This window comes from Belonocnema kinseyi, chromosome 7 (genome assembly GCF_010883055.1).
Source record: "Belonocnema kinseyi isolate 2016_QV_RU_SX_M_011 chromosome 7, B_treatae_v1, whole genome shotgun sequence".
Lineage (NCBI taxonomy): Eukaryota > Metazoa > Arthropoda > Insecta > Hymenoptera > Cynipidae > Belonocnema > Belonocnema kinseyi.
The window spans coordinates 63,505,479-63,522,080 of NC_046663.1; the positions used below are offsets into that span (position 1 = coordinate 63,505,479).

Genomic DNA, 16,602 nt, shown 5'->3' on the forward strand with positions numbered 1-16,602 from the left:
ATTTTTTTTTAGTTTTAAATTGAACTATACAGTTAAAATATCATGAATTTTGTTGAAATTGTGTTGTTTTTTTTTGTAGAAAATAATTTTTTTTAGCTGAAAATTCACCTTTTTGGTATAAAATTATTTACTTAAAAATTCATTAAAAATTTAACTGTTTTGTTCAAAATTATTTATCTTTTGAGTTTAAAAATTTTTTTCTACTTGAAAATTCGTGTTTTTGGTAAAAAAAGTATTCTTCTTGTTTGAAGATTCACATTTTTGATTAAAAATTATTATTCTTTTTTTTACTGTTAATTAATCTATTTTTTGGAAATTCCCACTTTTTTTAGTTGAAAGTTATTTTTTAATTGAAATATAAACTTACTTTTATGGTTAAAAATTTATTTTTTTTAGTTGGAAATTGAACTAAATGTTAAAATATTATGAATTTTGTTGAAATAGTGTTATTTTTTTTTTAGAAAATTAATTTGTTTTTTAGATAAAAATTAATTTTTTTGTGTAAAATTATTTACTTGAAAATTCATTTAAAAATGAACTATTTTGTTAAAAATTCGTTTTCTTTTTTGGTAAAAAAAGTATATTTCTTTTGGTTCAAAATTCGTCTTTTTGGTAATGATGTGCTTAAAAATTCATATTTTTGTTTGAAAATGTCCTTTTTTTTAATTGATAATTAAAATAAATTTTGAAACTTTTTTTAAATTATTTTTTTACTAAAAATTAAACTATTTAATTTTTGTGTTAAAATGTATATTCTTAGTCGGAAATTCAGCTATGTGGTTGAACATTCATGCATTTAATTAAAAACTCATATTTGTTGGTAAATTATTATTCTCTGTAAATTAATGTCTTCGGTTGAAAATTTATATGATTTGTTGGAATTTTTTTAATATATTTTTTTTTTAATGTAAATTTAACTAATCTATTTTTGGTTGCAAATTTATCTTTTTTTAGATGAAAATTCATTTCTTTCCTAAAATTACATTTTTCATCTGAAAATTCAGCTGTTGAATTTCTGGTTAAAAATTTATATTTTTGTCGAAAATTCATTTCTATGGTAGAAAATTTAATAATTTCGTTGAAAATTCCTTTTTTTTTTTTGTTAAAAATTAATTTCATTACCTGAAAATTGAACTATTCCACTTCTAGTTAAATATTCATTTCTTTCTTTGAAAATTGAACTTTATTTTTATTTATCATCTTTTTTTAATTAATGTCTATAGTAGAAAATTTAGCAATCTTGTTGAAAATTCGTTTTGTTGTTGTTGAAAATTTACGCTTTCCAGATGAAACTTCAACTGCTTAATTAAAAATTTATGTACTTTATTAAAAAAAATGTCTTTCTAGTAGAAAATTAATCTTGTTTTAAAATTTATTTATTATATTTTAAATTGTACCATTTCATTTTTGGATCAAAATTTATTTTTAGTAGTTGAAAATTGAACTATTTGGTATAGAAAATAGAGAATGTTATGAAAAAACGAACTTTGCACTATAAACTGCAAACTTTTATTATTAATTTGTATAAAAAAAGAAATTTTTTATTTATCCCAGTTGAATTTTCGCGGGACTTTGATTAAAGTAGTTAGTGCTATCTAGCGATCATATGCGCTACTATTCTAGGGTTCCTAAGATCCGTATTATTCTAGACGAAAAATTCTATATGGCCCGGCAAGGATTATTTTCTGGAATTTGTACGAAAAGTTTTGTGTGAATTAGTGAAATAAATCAATTAAGATTTGCATAACAACATTTTTAAAAAAGTAGAAGACAAAAAATGTACGATTTGTGTCATCCAAGTGTAAGTATACAGAATATTTATTTACTTCTCCCTAGTTGCATCAAAATCAAAACAAAAAAATATAGGCTTTTTTACATGACAGACTCATAATTATTTGAATAGTTTACAGACATTAAAAAAAGTATTGAACTTTTGATTTAAGTTAGATAACATAACCTAAAAACGTACGTTTGATTATAAATCAAAATCTCTTATGACTTTTTAAAGTAAAAAATGGTGCTACGGTGTCGCAATGATTCAAAAAAATTTTAATTTGAGAATTAAAAAAATCTTCCTGTACAGCAAAATTATCCTACCTTTTTTTGTTTACGGTTCTCCGTATTAAATGGCAATACAAAATTAAAATTGAAAAAATACTTTTGTTTCGTTTAAAATTACAGCTTTTTCTCAAAAAAAAAAAAAAAATACTGAAATAAAAGTTATATTTTGTTCATTTTGGTTTTTTATTAGCATTTGACATCAAAAACTGTACAAAATACCTCGAAAATACCGTAGAAATCTTTAAAATCCTTAGAGATTCAATACATAAATTTCTTTAAATCTTCTGAATTATCTTTAAAAATCCTTGAATTTTCATTTAATTTAATTTATTACCTAAAGTTCTCTTGAAATCCCTTAAAAATTATCAATTTTGTTGCACTATTTTATTTGGTTTAAAAATTATTTCGTATTTTCAGCTAGAAATTTCAACATTCTGTTAGACATTGCAACTGTTTTGTCGAAAGTTGAACTACTTCGTTGAAAAGTTATAAATTGAACTGTTTCGTTCTTTTGTTGCAGATTTATCATTTTTAGTAGAAAATTCTTGCATTTTGTTAATAATTGGTCCTTTTTTGGTAGAAAATTATTCATTTTTGTTGAAAAGGTATAAAAATGTTTATTTTTTGTTTATTTCGGCATCACATTTTTTTATTCATTTTTAACTTATAATTACATTTTTTTCATGTATTTTAAAATTCATCTTTTTTAGTAGAAAACTCATTTTTTTATTAACAATCCAACTGTTTAATTGATAATTAATATGTTTTCGTTGATGATTCTAGCCTTTTATTTAAGATTCGTTTTTATTAGTTAAATTCAACTGTTTTTCTTTAAAATTAAAATATTTTTCGTTTGAAATATCAAATGTTGCAATTTTTGTTTAAAATGAATCTTTTCAGGTTAAAAATGAACTTTTTTCTAGAATTTTTTTTAGTGATTTTTTAAAATGAAAATTTAAGTATTCCAATATTGGTGAAAAGTTGATCTTATCAAAGACAAAAATTCAACTAATTAGTTCAAAGATTATATAATTATTTTAAAATCTGCAATTTTTTGTAGAAAATTAATGTTTTTGTTTGGTTGAAAATTCAACTGTTTTGTATGGAGCTCGGCTTTTTGGGTTTGGAAATTCAAAATTTTGGTGACATTATTTTTCTTTTATCGACTGAAAAATCTTTCGGAGTTAAAATTTCAATTCTTGTTGAAAAATTGTCATTTTTATTAGAAAATTCATCTCTTTAGTAAAAAGTTCCTTTTCTGTTACTAGAAATGCAACTTTTTGTTTGGAAATTTATATTTCCCGCTTGAAAATCCAACCGTTTTGTAGAAAATTCGTTTTTTTTTCAATTGCAATTTTTTTAATTGAAAATTTAACTATTCCATTTTTGGTTAAAATTTGATCTTTCAAGTTTAAGAATTCAACTATTTGGTTTGGAATTTACATAATTAATCGAAAACCCGACTTTTTTGACAGAAAATTATTCTTCTTGGTTGAAAATTCAACTGTTTTGTAAAAAGCTCGTCTTTTTGGTTTTGAAATTCAAAATTTTAGATGACATTATGTTTTCTTTATTGACTGAAAAATCTTTCTTAGTCATAAATGCCACTCTTGTTGAAAATTCATCATTTTGATTTTAAAAATTTATCTCTTCAGTAGAAATTTCATTTTCTTTTGTTAAAAATGAAACTATTTGGTTAAAGATGAATCTCTTTGGTTGAGAATTCAACTATTTTGTTAAAAATTCTTGTGTTTTAGTTGAATTAAAAAATTTTTCATTCAAAATAACAATCTCTTTTTTAATTAGAATATCAAATATTACCATTTTTTAAGAAGAATCCATATTTTATGGCTGAAAATTAAAGTCTTATACTATTCTTGGATGATCCTTCAATAAATTCAGGAAAAAAGTTTAATTGGCAAAAATTACGTTAAATATGTTGTGTGTGGGGGGAGGGGGCTTACGGGCCGAAACAACGTACAGTGGGTAATCATTGATTACAAATATTAATATATATAAAATAATTTATTTATTTTAATTAATAGTTACGACACTATATGTGTTCATAAATTACAATTGAAATTATTATATTTTTTATTTATAATCCTGATTAATGATTATCCAATTTGGGTTTCATTATCCACTCTAGGGAGGTTCCCCCTATTTTTTTATTCTCATTGAGAATTTCACCGAGAATCCACAAAAGGATTAAAATATATGATTATTCCAGATACGGATTCTTGAATTTTAGAATTATTTGAAACCAAATCAATCCTTTCTTCGACCGACAATATTAACGATCTTTTTATTTATGAAATTGATCAATTTATCAATTTTTGTTCGTCCTTAACTACGATATATTTTCTTCTTTTTAACCCCTAAAGGGCATACTGGGTGTAAAACACCCAGCGACTTATTTGCGCTTTAACAAAACGTACCAAATTCAAGAAAATGGAACATAATGCGCCAGATTAACAAATGACATGAAAACCTATTTTTCTATGTCATTTTCACATAATTTATATTTTTATATTTTTTATACGCAGTTTAAGATCAATAAAATAGTTTAAACATGCAAAGTACGGTGTTTCATTTTTCATTGAATTGAAGCTTTATTTTTTAGAACAAATAGCTTTTTTGGAACGATCACTATAAGACTAATTTGATTTTTGAAGCGCCATATCTCGGAAGTATGCAGGTAAAATTTTAAGTAAAAATATTAAAAACTTAAAAAGTTATGAATTTTAGAGTGAAAGAAGTAATTTAAAAATTTTTTTTAACTACTTTAAATTTCAGAAACTGTTATGAAACCTTTTTCTCCTCAAATTAGTTAGATTTAACATCATTAATTGATTTTCTTGTAAAAAACTATGCAATACCGTCGGCACACCACACGTTTCAATACCCTTGGTTACCTAACACCCAGTATGCCCTTTATATAATGTTGAGGAAGTGTGCCCTTTAAGGGTTAAAAATGTAGCCCTTAACTAGTTAGTCTCTTTAACTTTTGAGACTTCAAAATATAATTTTCATCTTTTTAAAAATTGACTTAGAAAAAAACTTTTGACTGGAAAATCTCCAAAAATACATCGTTATTCTTTTTTTTTCAATCTTCGAATTTAATCCGATGTTTCAATTAACTTCTGAAATTCAGGTTAAAACCTTTTGAAAAAGGTACACATTGGCACCGAAACGTCAAGGATTGAGAAAGGAGTTTTTAATCAAATAAATTCTGAGATCGAAAAAAATGTTTGTTGGCTCAATTTTATTTTTATTTATGTCCACCGTAAGACATAAAGAAAACATCCATAATTTAAAATTCATAAGGATTTTGAATAAAGCTTTTTTTTATTTCGTGGCGATTCGCTTCCACGAATCTTGATCTAATCTTTTTGAATGTATTTTCAGTATTACAATATCAGCAAATTGGGTTCAACTGATGGGACTAAAATCACCATTGCATTTTATGTCTACATTGAACTTTGCGAAGGTAAGATATAAAATATTAACAAGCACAGGGTGGTCGCTGGACCGGGAAAACCGGGAAATGGCCTAAATTTCCTAAATTTTTGAAAATCCAGAAAATTTAGTCCTTAAAATCTTACATGTTCTTCCTTGATCATTTTTTAAATCTCTTAAAATCTTATTAAACTTGCTGTTACAATCATTTTCGAAAGTGAAAAATTATTTTCAATTTTCCTAATAAGCTTAAGAAAATTTTTATTCTTTTGTAGTCTTTCACAATTCTTAAAAAAAATCTAAATTTTTTTGTTTGAATCTGCAAAAATTTTAATTTTGTTTTAAATTCGACTGTAAATATTTCAAAGTATTTCAAGTTTTAAATTTAATTCGAATCTTTTTAAAACTTCTAAATATCTCTTAATATTACTCTCATATTTTTACAATTAATAAGTGTTCTATTGTTATTTATAAAATCAAATTTAATTTTTTTTTTAATTTGAAGGATTTTCTAAAAGCTATAGAAAAAATTCAATTAATTCTGAAAATTATTAAAAAGTTCTGACAAAAAATTAAAAAGTGATTTTGAATTTGGAAAAATTTTAAACCACTTCTAGATCTTTCAAGATTTTGAAATAAAATTTTAAAGCTTTTGAAGGATGCTTAGACTATTTAAGGCTATGTGACGAGTGGGTCACGTGACCAGATTCCTACCTTGCCCTCAATTTTTTTATTTCCCAACTTATTTTCACACGAAGCGCCATATCGACTTGAAAATTTGGGATAATAAATAAGAAGCACTAAGAAAAGTGGGTCTGGTTCTAAAATTTAATAATTATGAAAAAAGCAACAAAAATTATTTACAACAAAAAACTTTTTTCGTAATTATACAAATCTAGGACCATTCTTAGTGCTTCTTATTTAGTATCCCAAATTTTCAAGTCGATGTGGCGTTTTGTGTGATCATAAGTTGGGAAATAAAAAAAGTGGTGGTAAGGTAGGAATCTGGCCACATGACCCACTCATTACATGGCCTTAAAATAAAAATAATTTAACTTCTAATTTAAGAACTGTTAAGTTAACAAAATTATTTTTCAACTTTAATGTGTCTAGTTTAAAATTACTTAAAATAATATAATTTTGAAAATTTTTAAAGTTCATTGCTTGATTCTTTAATTTAAACCATTGAAAATGTTGACATGGATTTATATTTTTGGAACTTAATCTGAATCTTTGAACTCTATAATTGATAAAAGTTCTAAATTTTGCAGTTTATTTGCATTTCATTTTACATTGTTTATTTGAAAAGTGTTGTGCCTTCCAGTTTATACGTGTAAGTAATTTTTATATTGAAAGCTTTTAAACTTGAATTTTGTAAGTTTGGAATTCAAGGGTTCCACTTTGAATGCTTTAATTTGTTGTTTATTGTTTATTACTTTATATGAAAAAATGTTTAGAATATATAGTTTGATTTTTTAAATTGTATTGACCGTGAAAAATGTTTGCGAAGAGGGAAAAACCCGGGAATTGACCGGGAATTTTTTTTCCATTACAACGGCCACCCTGAAGCAAAAGAAGGATAATAATACATAATAATATATTTTTGCAGTAAAGCGTTTATGGGATGTGGAATATAAATACAATAGCGATCTCGATATTATATACATAGAAGGCAAAAAAAGCAAGTCTTCTGTTCCCGAAACATATATACCATGGCCTGCTCTTTATAATATTTCCCTCGCTCAAATCGAAAATATACAAGAAGCTCTAAAATTAGATAGGTAAATAATTCCAATTCATGCACAGTAATTATTAATTATTTTGAACTACTGTTAAAAATTAGGGCTCGGACCAACAACAAAGCTTAACAAAAGTCGCATGCAATTTCGGAAAAAGTCTCATCGAATTTTTAGAGGTAATGCAAAAAAAAACAATTTTTTAAATAATAATTGTTGAGTTTGAAAGATATCAAATCTTGGTATAAATTGTTTCTTTCTGAACTTTTAAAATTCTCAATTTTCATTACATATTTTCAAGTGAGAAAAGATTAAAATTTACATTCATTTTAAATACTTTGAATTTAAAATTATTCGACAAATAAGTATTAATAGTTAAATTAAAAAAAAAAAATAATTTTCGTCTTAACAGTTGCATTTACAACCAAGTAGTTATTAAAGTTATTAAAGCAGAATTTTCAAAACAAACAAATGAATTCTTTAGAATAAAAGTTCAATTATCGACCAGAAAAGTTGAATTTTGGAGAAAAAATATCATTTTTAACGAAGCGAGATAAATATTCATCCAAATAGCTGAAATTTCTACAAAAGATGCGAATTGACGGCAAAAAACTTGCATTTTTTTACAATGTAGTGTAATTTTTAATCAAATTAGACGAATTTTCGACGCAAAGATGAATTTTTTTAGAAAAGAGTTGAGTTTTCAAGTTAAAAATTCGAGTTGTTTTGAATAAAATTGACTTCACTTTCCGAAAGAATAATTTAAAATTAAATAGCTGAATTAAAAAAATAATAATAATAATTTTCAACCAAACAGTTGTATTGACAACTAAATAGTCGAATTTAAAAAAAAAACAATTAAATAGTTGAATTTTTAATTAAATATTTGAAATTTGTATTAAGAAGACGAACTATCAACAAAATAGTTTAATTTTTAACGAAAAAGTTCATTTTTAGTCAAGAAAAACTTCTTCGTTAAAAAAGTTAAATTTTTAATAAAAAAATAGGCATTTTCAACCAAATAGTTTAATTTTAAAGTCAAAGAGATAAGTAAAAAGAGACGAATTTTAAACAAAATATATGAATGTTTAATGTTTTTGACAATTTGGTTGAATTTTCATGTTAAATACGATTTTTTTAGAAGACAGTTGAATTACGAGCCTGAAAAAACTGATTTTTCAACCAAATACGCAGTTGAATTTAAACAAAGATTCAATTAAACACATCTTTGCATTTATAATCAGACAGTTGAAATGTCTATCACAAGAGACGAATTATCAAGAAAATAGTTTCATTTTTTGTAAAGACGTTGAATTTTTAATTCAAAAAGAGAATTTTCTTTCTCTTTTTTCGTTTGCCTTACGAACGCTCAAGACAAAAGTTGAATTTACGACAGCAAAAAACATGCCTTTTTCACACAAAAAAAATGAAAAAGAATTGAATTTTGAAACAAAACAAAAAAAATTTTTATGAAACAATTAAATTATCAATCTAAAAAGTTGAATTTTCAACAAATAGATCATTTCTACTCAAGAAAGATTATTTTTTAATCAAACAGTTGAATTAAAGAAATATATTTCCAACCAAACAGATTTCCAACCAGATATTTCAATTTTCAATCAAAGGAGACGAATTTTCAAAAAAAAAAAATGAATTAAAAAAATAGTTAAATTAAAAAAAGATATTTTTTGGAAGTCAGTTACATTTTCAACCCAAAAAGATGACTTTTTAACAAAAATTTTGAATTTTCAACGAAATCGAATTATTAACCAGACTTGAATTGTGTGTCTACACAAATTAATTTTCAACGAAATAGTCGAATTTTCAAAACAAGCATATTAAGCTTCAACCAAAAACAATTGCATTCTCAGCCAAATATTATGTTTTTGAACAAGAACAAATTAATTTTTAATAAAAGAGTTGCATTAACAGCCTAATAGTTGAAATTTAAAGACGAAATTTTAGGAAACAATGGCATTTTTAACACAAAAAAAAGAATTTTTATATCCAATCAGAGTTAAATTTTCAATAAGATTGTCATATTATTAACTAAATAGTTAGATTTTTAACGTAGAAAGGTAAATACTCATCAAAAAATGTAATAGTTGATATTTTAACCAAAAGAGACGAATTTTTAAACAAATAATTGTATTTGAAACTAAAAAAGATACATTTTTAACCAAAGAAGGAAAATCTAGGTGAATTTTTAATCAAAATGAGGATTTCTCTAACTAAAATGATGAATTCTTAACAAATAAAGATTTTTTAATCAAGGAAGAAAAAAATGTCATCCAAATTGTTGAAATTTTTATCCAAAAGATGAATTTTCAACAACAAATTTTTATTTCAACGAAACAGTTGCATCGTTTTCAACCAAGATAGATGATTTTTTATTAAAATAGTTGCATTTACAATCACATACTTGGACTTTCTATCAAAAGAGAGGAATTTTAAATCCGAAGGATGAATTTTCTCTCAAAAAAGGCAAATTCTCAACAAAACAATTAAATTTGCGAGCAAAAAAGATGACTTTTTAAAAAAATTGTTGAATTTCCAACAAAATACTTAGATTTTAAAACAAATTAAGAATTCTTTTTAAAAAACGCTAATATAGAGGAATTCTATAATTGACTTAAAATTTAACCAATTTTAAAAGTTTTTGACTTAAAAGTGTCTAAATTAAAAAATTGTAAGTTTGAATACGTATTCACGCTTTAATGAAAAATTATATAGTATGCAATATTCTCATTTTAAGTGGTATAACTTTTTATAATTTTGAATTTTAATTGTAATTAAAAATGCAACTAAGTAACGAACTTCGGAAAAAACGGAAAAAGTCGATTATTCGCATTTTTTTCCAAAAAATTGATAAAAGTCGGAAAAATCACACGATCCGAGCCCTGCTAAATAAAGTTACACTATTTTCTAAATAATGATATTTTATTTTTTTCTACAGAAATTATTATTTGCATTATTTATTAAATTCCAGGGTTACTTTTGTGTTTAGAGGAGGGGACAGTACTAGTGTTTATTATAGGATAACAAAAGGTCTTGTAAAACCGATACATCCAGACGAGACAAAAATAATCAAGCAAAAAGAGGACAAGAAGAATGAATTGGAACAAGAAATCAGAAGAAATACTTCAATTCTTCACGATTTGGCAAAATCTCTTGCTCAGGGTGACAGCGAAATTATTGGTAATGAAAAAGAAGAGGCTGCAAATTTGCTTGATGAAGAAAAAAAAATATCCGATAAAATGAAAGATAAAAACGATCAGGAAGAAATTAAAAATGCAGATCCGAGTAAAAAAGAAACTGCGGAAGATCAAGCAAAATTAGAGGATGAAAAAAATAAAAAAAGAATGCAAAATTCAAAAGCTGAAAAAAATTCTAGTGATGTTGGTGATGTGGAAATGGTATCAGAGACTAAAGATGATGAAAAAACGACTGAATTTCAAGATGTGGAAATGCTACCGAGTACTTAATTTTTGTGGGGTGCATTATTTTAGGGTGATGTAATTTAATCCATTTTTAATAAAAATAAAAATATAATTATTTATTTTTAGGTTCATTTTTCATTTGTTTTGAAGATTTTATAAATATAATATTTCTAAGATTCTGGATAAAATTCAAAAAGATTATTGAAGATTTCAGATACGACAAATCAATATTTCAACAAGAAATTTAATATTCAACCTAAAAGTTGAATTTTCAACAAAAAGATATTTTTATTTTTAACCAAAAATATTTGAACTCATAAAAAATATATTAATTTTTAACCAGACTGTTACATTTTTAACGAAAAAAGATTAATTTTCTAACAAAAGAGATGGATTTTCAAACACTTGAAAATTTAATGATTAATTTTAATTTCATTTGAATTCTAGAGAATTTTCATGTTTTAAGCAGTTTCCCCATATTTCATAAAAATTTAGGAAATTTAAAATATTTCCGAATATATCAGAAGGTTTTAAAAATTACAAAGGATTTAAAACTAAGTAAATTAAATTCCGAGGGATCCTTATCGATTCCAAACAATTTCAAGGAATTTTAAGGTATTTCAAGGAATTTCACAATAAATTCTAGGGAATTAAACTTTTTTTTCTAGAAAACTTCAATGAATAGGTTTAATTTAATTTATAATTGAGGGCTTTCAAGTGATTTATACTTTTTTAAATGTATTATTATTTTTTCCAACGATTTCAAGGATTTTCACAAAAGATTTCTAAGGATTTAGGCGGTTTTTTACAGAAATTTATTAATTAGTTTAATTTATGATAATTTAATATAATAATTTTTTGACATCTTGCAACGAAAAACAGGGAGAACTTAAAAAACGCCGGAAGAGAAATATTTTGAATATCATTATATATTTATTGTTTATATTAATATATATTTTTTGAAATATTTTGAAAGTTTCCAATTAGAAAGCATATCAGGACATTTCCGTTATTAAGTATTTCGAATTTTCATATTAAAAGCCTTGCTAGTAAGTTTTCAATTTAATAATGATTAAAATTAAAATTACTTAATTAAATTCTAACATTACACACACTCACACACACACACACATAATTTTAATCTATTAAATTAATTAAAATAAAATTGTACAATTTCAAACATTGAGATTATATTAAAGCAATCTTATTTTGTATTCCGATTTTTAGTTGGAGATTAAAATAAGTAAATCATTTCAAATTGAAAAAAAATATTTGAATAGAAAATTTTAAGGATAAATAATTCGAAAGGATCTGTTAAAAATTAAACTATCTGAAATTGGTACATCATTAATTGAATAATTTAGATAATTTTATATGTTTATTCTGAATTTTCATGCAGAACGCTAAATTTTTTATTTTTCCGTTTCATTGGTTTTAATGTTGTAATTAAAATTGAATTGGTTCAATTTTTGAAAGTATAATTAGCAATTTAAAAATTATTAATTTTTAAGCGACTTAAGTTTGCTTGAATTAATTGAAATTGTAAAGGGTCTGGGTATAAAAAGTTTTATTATCACAATCTTTGGTGACTAAGATTCAAATCCGTTTAGGTTCCAATGCTCAGGATAAAAGTTTTTTTTTCATTTTTAATGTTTCCAAATTAAAATTACTATTTATTTAAAAAGTCTTTTTTAGAATAATTAATTTATTTTATTTTATGAAAATTTGTCTAATTAGCTTTAATGTAAAATAATAATTTTTTATGTAATAACAATGTAAAATTCTAGAATTTCAGAGGCTTTGACTTTGAAAAATAGTCAAAATTTAATCGTTTTTAATTTTAAATGATTAAAATTGAAAAATTTTCAAAATGTAGTTATCTAATTTTTAATGCTTTTAATTATAAATAATACAATTTCAATTCCTTTGAATTTTAAATGATCTAATTTCCAAAATTCAAACAAGAAGATTAATTTCTAGCAAAAAAAAAAGAACTTTTTCAAATAAATAAGATAATTTTTCAACCAAAAATTGAGTAATTAAATTTTGAGTAAAAAAATGAATGTTTGAATAAAGAAATTCATTTTAACTAAACATTATGGAATATTCAACCAAAAAAATTAATTTTTAACAAGAGTTCAACTTTCATCCAAGTAATTTTATTCTCAACCTAAAGATGACTTTCTAATAAACGACAAAAAAATCATTTTCACTAAGAAAGACCAGAGCTTAAATAATTAAATTTTAACTTTAAAAAATTTATGTTCAAGCAAACGAATGAATTGTCAACTAAAACTATGGAATATTCAATTGAAATAAGTTAAACTTTCAATTTGCAAAAATTACTTTTCACCAAAAAATAACTTTCAGCAAAAAAATAATCACTTAAAAAAAATTATTACATTTTCAAACAAATTGAATTTTTAATTTTTAAAAATCCTTTTTCAACGCCAAATTAAATAATTAATTTTTTAGTCAAAAAATAAATGTTCAGCCAATGAGATGAATTTTCAAATAAAATAATTGAATATGTTCAACTGGAATAATAGTTACATTCTCAGTCAAAAAAAAAAAAAAAATTAACCAAGAAAGAAACAAATTTTCAACAAAATAGTTAAGTTTTCGGCTTAAAAATCCTTTTTAACTAAAGAAAAAAAAGTTTTCAAGCAAATAGCTCATATTTCAACCAAAGAAAAGAATCTTTTATCAAAATGGTGAATCTTCAACCAATAACTTTGAACCGGTTTAAAATTGTTTTGACAAATCGTTTTTGTTCACTTTTTTGACTTAAATTACAGATAAATTAAAAAAATATATATTTATTTATCAAATAAAAATGTTTTTTATCCAAAATTTTCAACATCAAAGGCTTTTATTTCTTATTTGTTTAAGTCTTTAAGAAAGCATTTAAAAATTCTTTAAATTAAAAATATAAGCTTAGAAACTTTTAAAGTAAAAATTCTAGAAGATACTAGAAGATTTCTAGAAGATTTAATTTTTAAATTTTGATGTGTAATTTGCAAATGAACATTTGTAGAAAAAGTTTGAGTAATTTTAAGAGATATTTAGGAGTTTTAAAAAGATAAAAAATTATCATGCAAATTTTAGAAAGTTTTCTTAAAATCTTCTAGAATGTATAGTAAAAATTTTTAAAGTAAAAAAATGTTGAATTACGCATTGTAAGTTAAATAATAGCATAATTGAAAAGCATAACAATTCCATTAATTATTTGAAAACTGTTAAAATCGAAAGTGGATAAATTTTCTCCTGCCAATTTGTAAAATTCCCGGTAAACAAAAAATTCACTGTCATTTCCCGGTCTCAAAAAATTCCTGGTCCAGCGGCCACCCTGGAATGATAATTCTTTTTAAAAATTCCCTTTCCATGTAAAAAAATGCCCTGTTCCAAGTAAAATTATATTTCTTTACGGAAACTTCGTCCTAAAATAAAAAAGATATTTCTTAAATTGACCGAAATTATTGAAACAATGAAAAACTTAAATTTCACTGTGATCAGGAGTAAATTTCAGGTTTTTAATTAAATTCCCGTTTTTTCCGGACAATATAATCCTGTTCTTTCACGTTTTCCCCGCCAAGTCGACACCCTGTAAATCCATTTTTTTTTAATTGAGAAAATTATTGTTTCTGCATCTTTTTCTCATAATCAAAAATAATAAACATTCAATAATAAATTATGATTTAATTAGAGTAAACTGAGATTGAATTTTTTTGTGCTTTTCAAATTAAATTCTCTGTTTTTTCCTGGTTAAGTCGCCACTCTGAAAATTTCAAAAATAGTGGCCGCCCTATTTTCTAGGGTATTTTCCGAGTGAATATTAACCCCTCGAACGGATACAAGCAAGGTTCCAGTAAAAAGCATCGTGAAATAAATTTTAACTATTTATTAATCGAAATAATCTTGATTTGAGTATATAAGTTGAGATGAATTTAGCGCTCATATTATCACTAAGGTCTGTGTTCATTAATCGGGATAATGTTTCGATATAAGCTGCCTCGGCAATTACCGATTTATCGAATAAATTAATACTTAAAATTCATCACGTGAGATGTGGCGGTTATGTTTCATTTAGTACATATGTGGCAGGTACGAATTATTTTTCTTCGTACCGCTACCGATAAATACCGCGAATGCAAGATTACCAAAATTACATCCTACAGACAATACACTATTGGGTTCGCACAAGTAACGGGATTTACGCTAATAAAAGGCTTTTTTCTACTTTAAAAACTAAAAAAATATTACTATCTACAGTGAAGTTCATCCTCGATATATGTATATATACACCTTACAAATTTTATTCTTGCTTATTCTTGCTTAATCTTAATTGGGGGTGAGTTAAAGCATACGTTCTGAAAAGGAGTTTGCAATTAATTTTTTTTACAGATAATCTCCATACGTACGGCATCGTGACAGAATCAGTCGGCAGGATGGCAAAATCGCTTCTCCAAGTCTAAGGAATAGAAATTAGTTTTGCAGAAAAGTTGGCAAGCTTCGAGTCTTCGTTTTTTCTTCTTTTTTCTTTTTTTTTTAGAATAAAGAGCAGATTTCTCTATTTATGTACAGTTCAATTTATAGATATGGATTTTCTTCTTTAAAATTGCTCTTTTCGAATAAAACAAACGATTTGTCAAGCTCATGGCACTTGAAAAGAACTTCAGGGTGGCCGTGTTAGACGAGGAAAAAAATTCACGATTTTTTCCGGGTTGCAACCATTTTTCACGGTCGTTGCAATTAAAAAGTTATAACTCTTATAACCGATTTTTTTCAATTGCAAGTATTCTCAAGACTTAACTCTAATTAAAAAGCATTCAAAGTGGAACTCTTTTAAATTTTAAACATTTAAAATGTAATTTTAAACAATTTTTAATTCAAACGCTCAATAATTTACATGTATAATTTAATAATAATATTGTAAATAAATATAATTAATAAATTTAATACATTTTTGATAAATGTAAATTGAACGATTAATTTGTTTAATAAACTCTTTTTAAATTGGAAGTTGAATTATTTTAATTTAAAATAGTTTTAAATTAATAATTGTTCATTTTTTATTTATACAATGTAATTCAAAATTTTCACTTACACATCAGAAATAGAACAATTCAAAGTCAAAAGAACAGCCAAATTCAAAATTGTCTCGTAAAATAAACTTTTAATACTCGAACTACATTTCAAGTTTGAAAATCATTAATTTATATTTGCAATTTATCAACTTGAAACTTTTTTTGTATAAAAAAATGTTGAATTTTAAAAGCTTTTAATTTTTAAATATTTAACAAGGAGATAATCCGAGTTGGGATTTTGTTTTAATATCACTAATTCCATATCAAAAAGTCAATTAAATGATTATTAATTTCCTAATGCTTTACAAAAATATTTACTTTAAAAAATATACGGATGGAAATATTTATTATATTCTTATGCAAAATTATGCAAATGTAAAACTTTTTACACTTGTTTTTAACACAAACTTTTTTTTTTAATTTTCAACAGTTAAAAGTTAAAGAAAACTGAGTTTTCATTGAAGAAGATTGAAAATAAATTTTTTTAAATGTTCAAAATTCAAGTTTTGAAAATTTAATTCCATTTTGTATTAAAAACTGTTCAAAATGTTATATTTTCATAACTTTACATGGAAATTTCATAAATATGCATTTTAATCTCTAATAAGATTAATTTTCAACTCATCAGTTTAATCTTTAACCCAAAAAGATTAAAATGTGTACCAAGATAAATGAAATTTCAAACAGAAAACGAATCTTCAATTTTTTAATTGAATCTTCATCCAAAAACAATTTTTCAGCCAAGAAAGAACAAAAAATTGATATAAATGTTTATTTTTTAAGTTTATTTGCTTTTAAGGTTATATCAATATAATATTT

At 24.0% G+C, this 16,602-nt stretch overlaps 1 protein-coding gene across 1 annotated transcript; it reads left to right on the forward strand.

The window, feature by feature from the left end:
• Positions 1–1,618: 1,618 nt before the first annotated feature.
• Positions 1,619–10,815, forward strand: LOC117176732. Its single transcript, XM_033366999.1, has 4 exons — positions 1,619–1,801; positions 5,470–5,551; positions 7,130–7,301; positions 10,246–10,815. Exons 1-4 carry the CDS (start codon positions 1,778–1,780, stop codon positions 10,739–10,741), a joined length of 774 nt encoding a protein of 257 aa, XP_033222890.1. The 5' UTR covers positions 1,619–1,777; the 3' UTR covers positions 10,742–10,815.
• Positions 10,816–16,602: the final 5,787 nt, after the last annotated feature.

Bases quoted from the DNA above. Each gene is read 5' to 3' on its own strand.
- LOC117176732 (XM_033366999.1), top strand. From the start codon at position 1,778: ATGTACGATTTGTGTCATCCAAGT. The intron at 1,802-5,469 runs GTAAGTATACAG...ATGTATTTTCAG, and splicing joins ACGATTTGTGTCATCCAAGT to TATTACAATATCAGCAAATT. The intron at 5,552-7,129 runs GTAAGATATAAA...ATATTTTTGCAG, and splicing joins CTACATTGAACTTTGCGAAG to TAAAGCGTTTATGGGATGTG.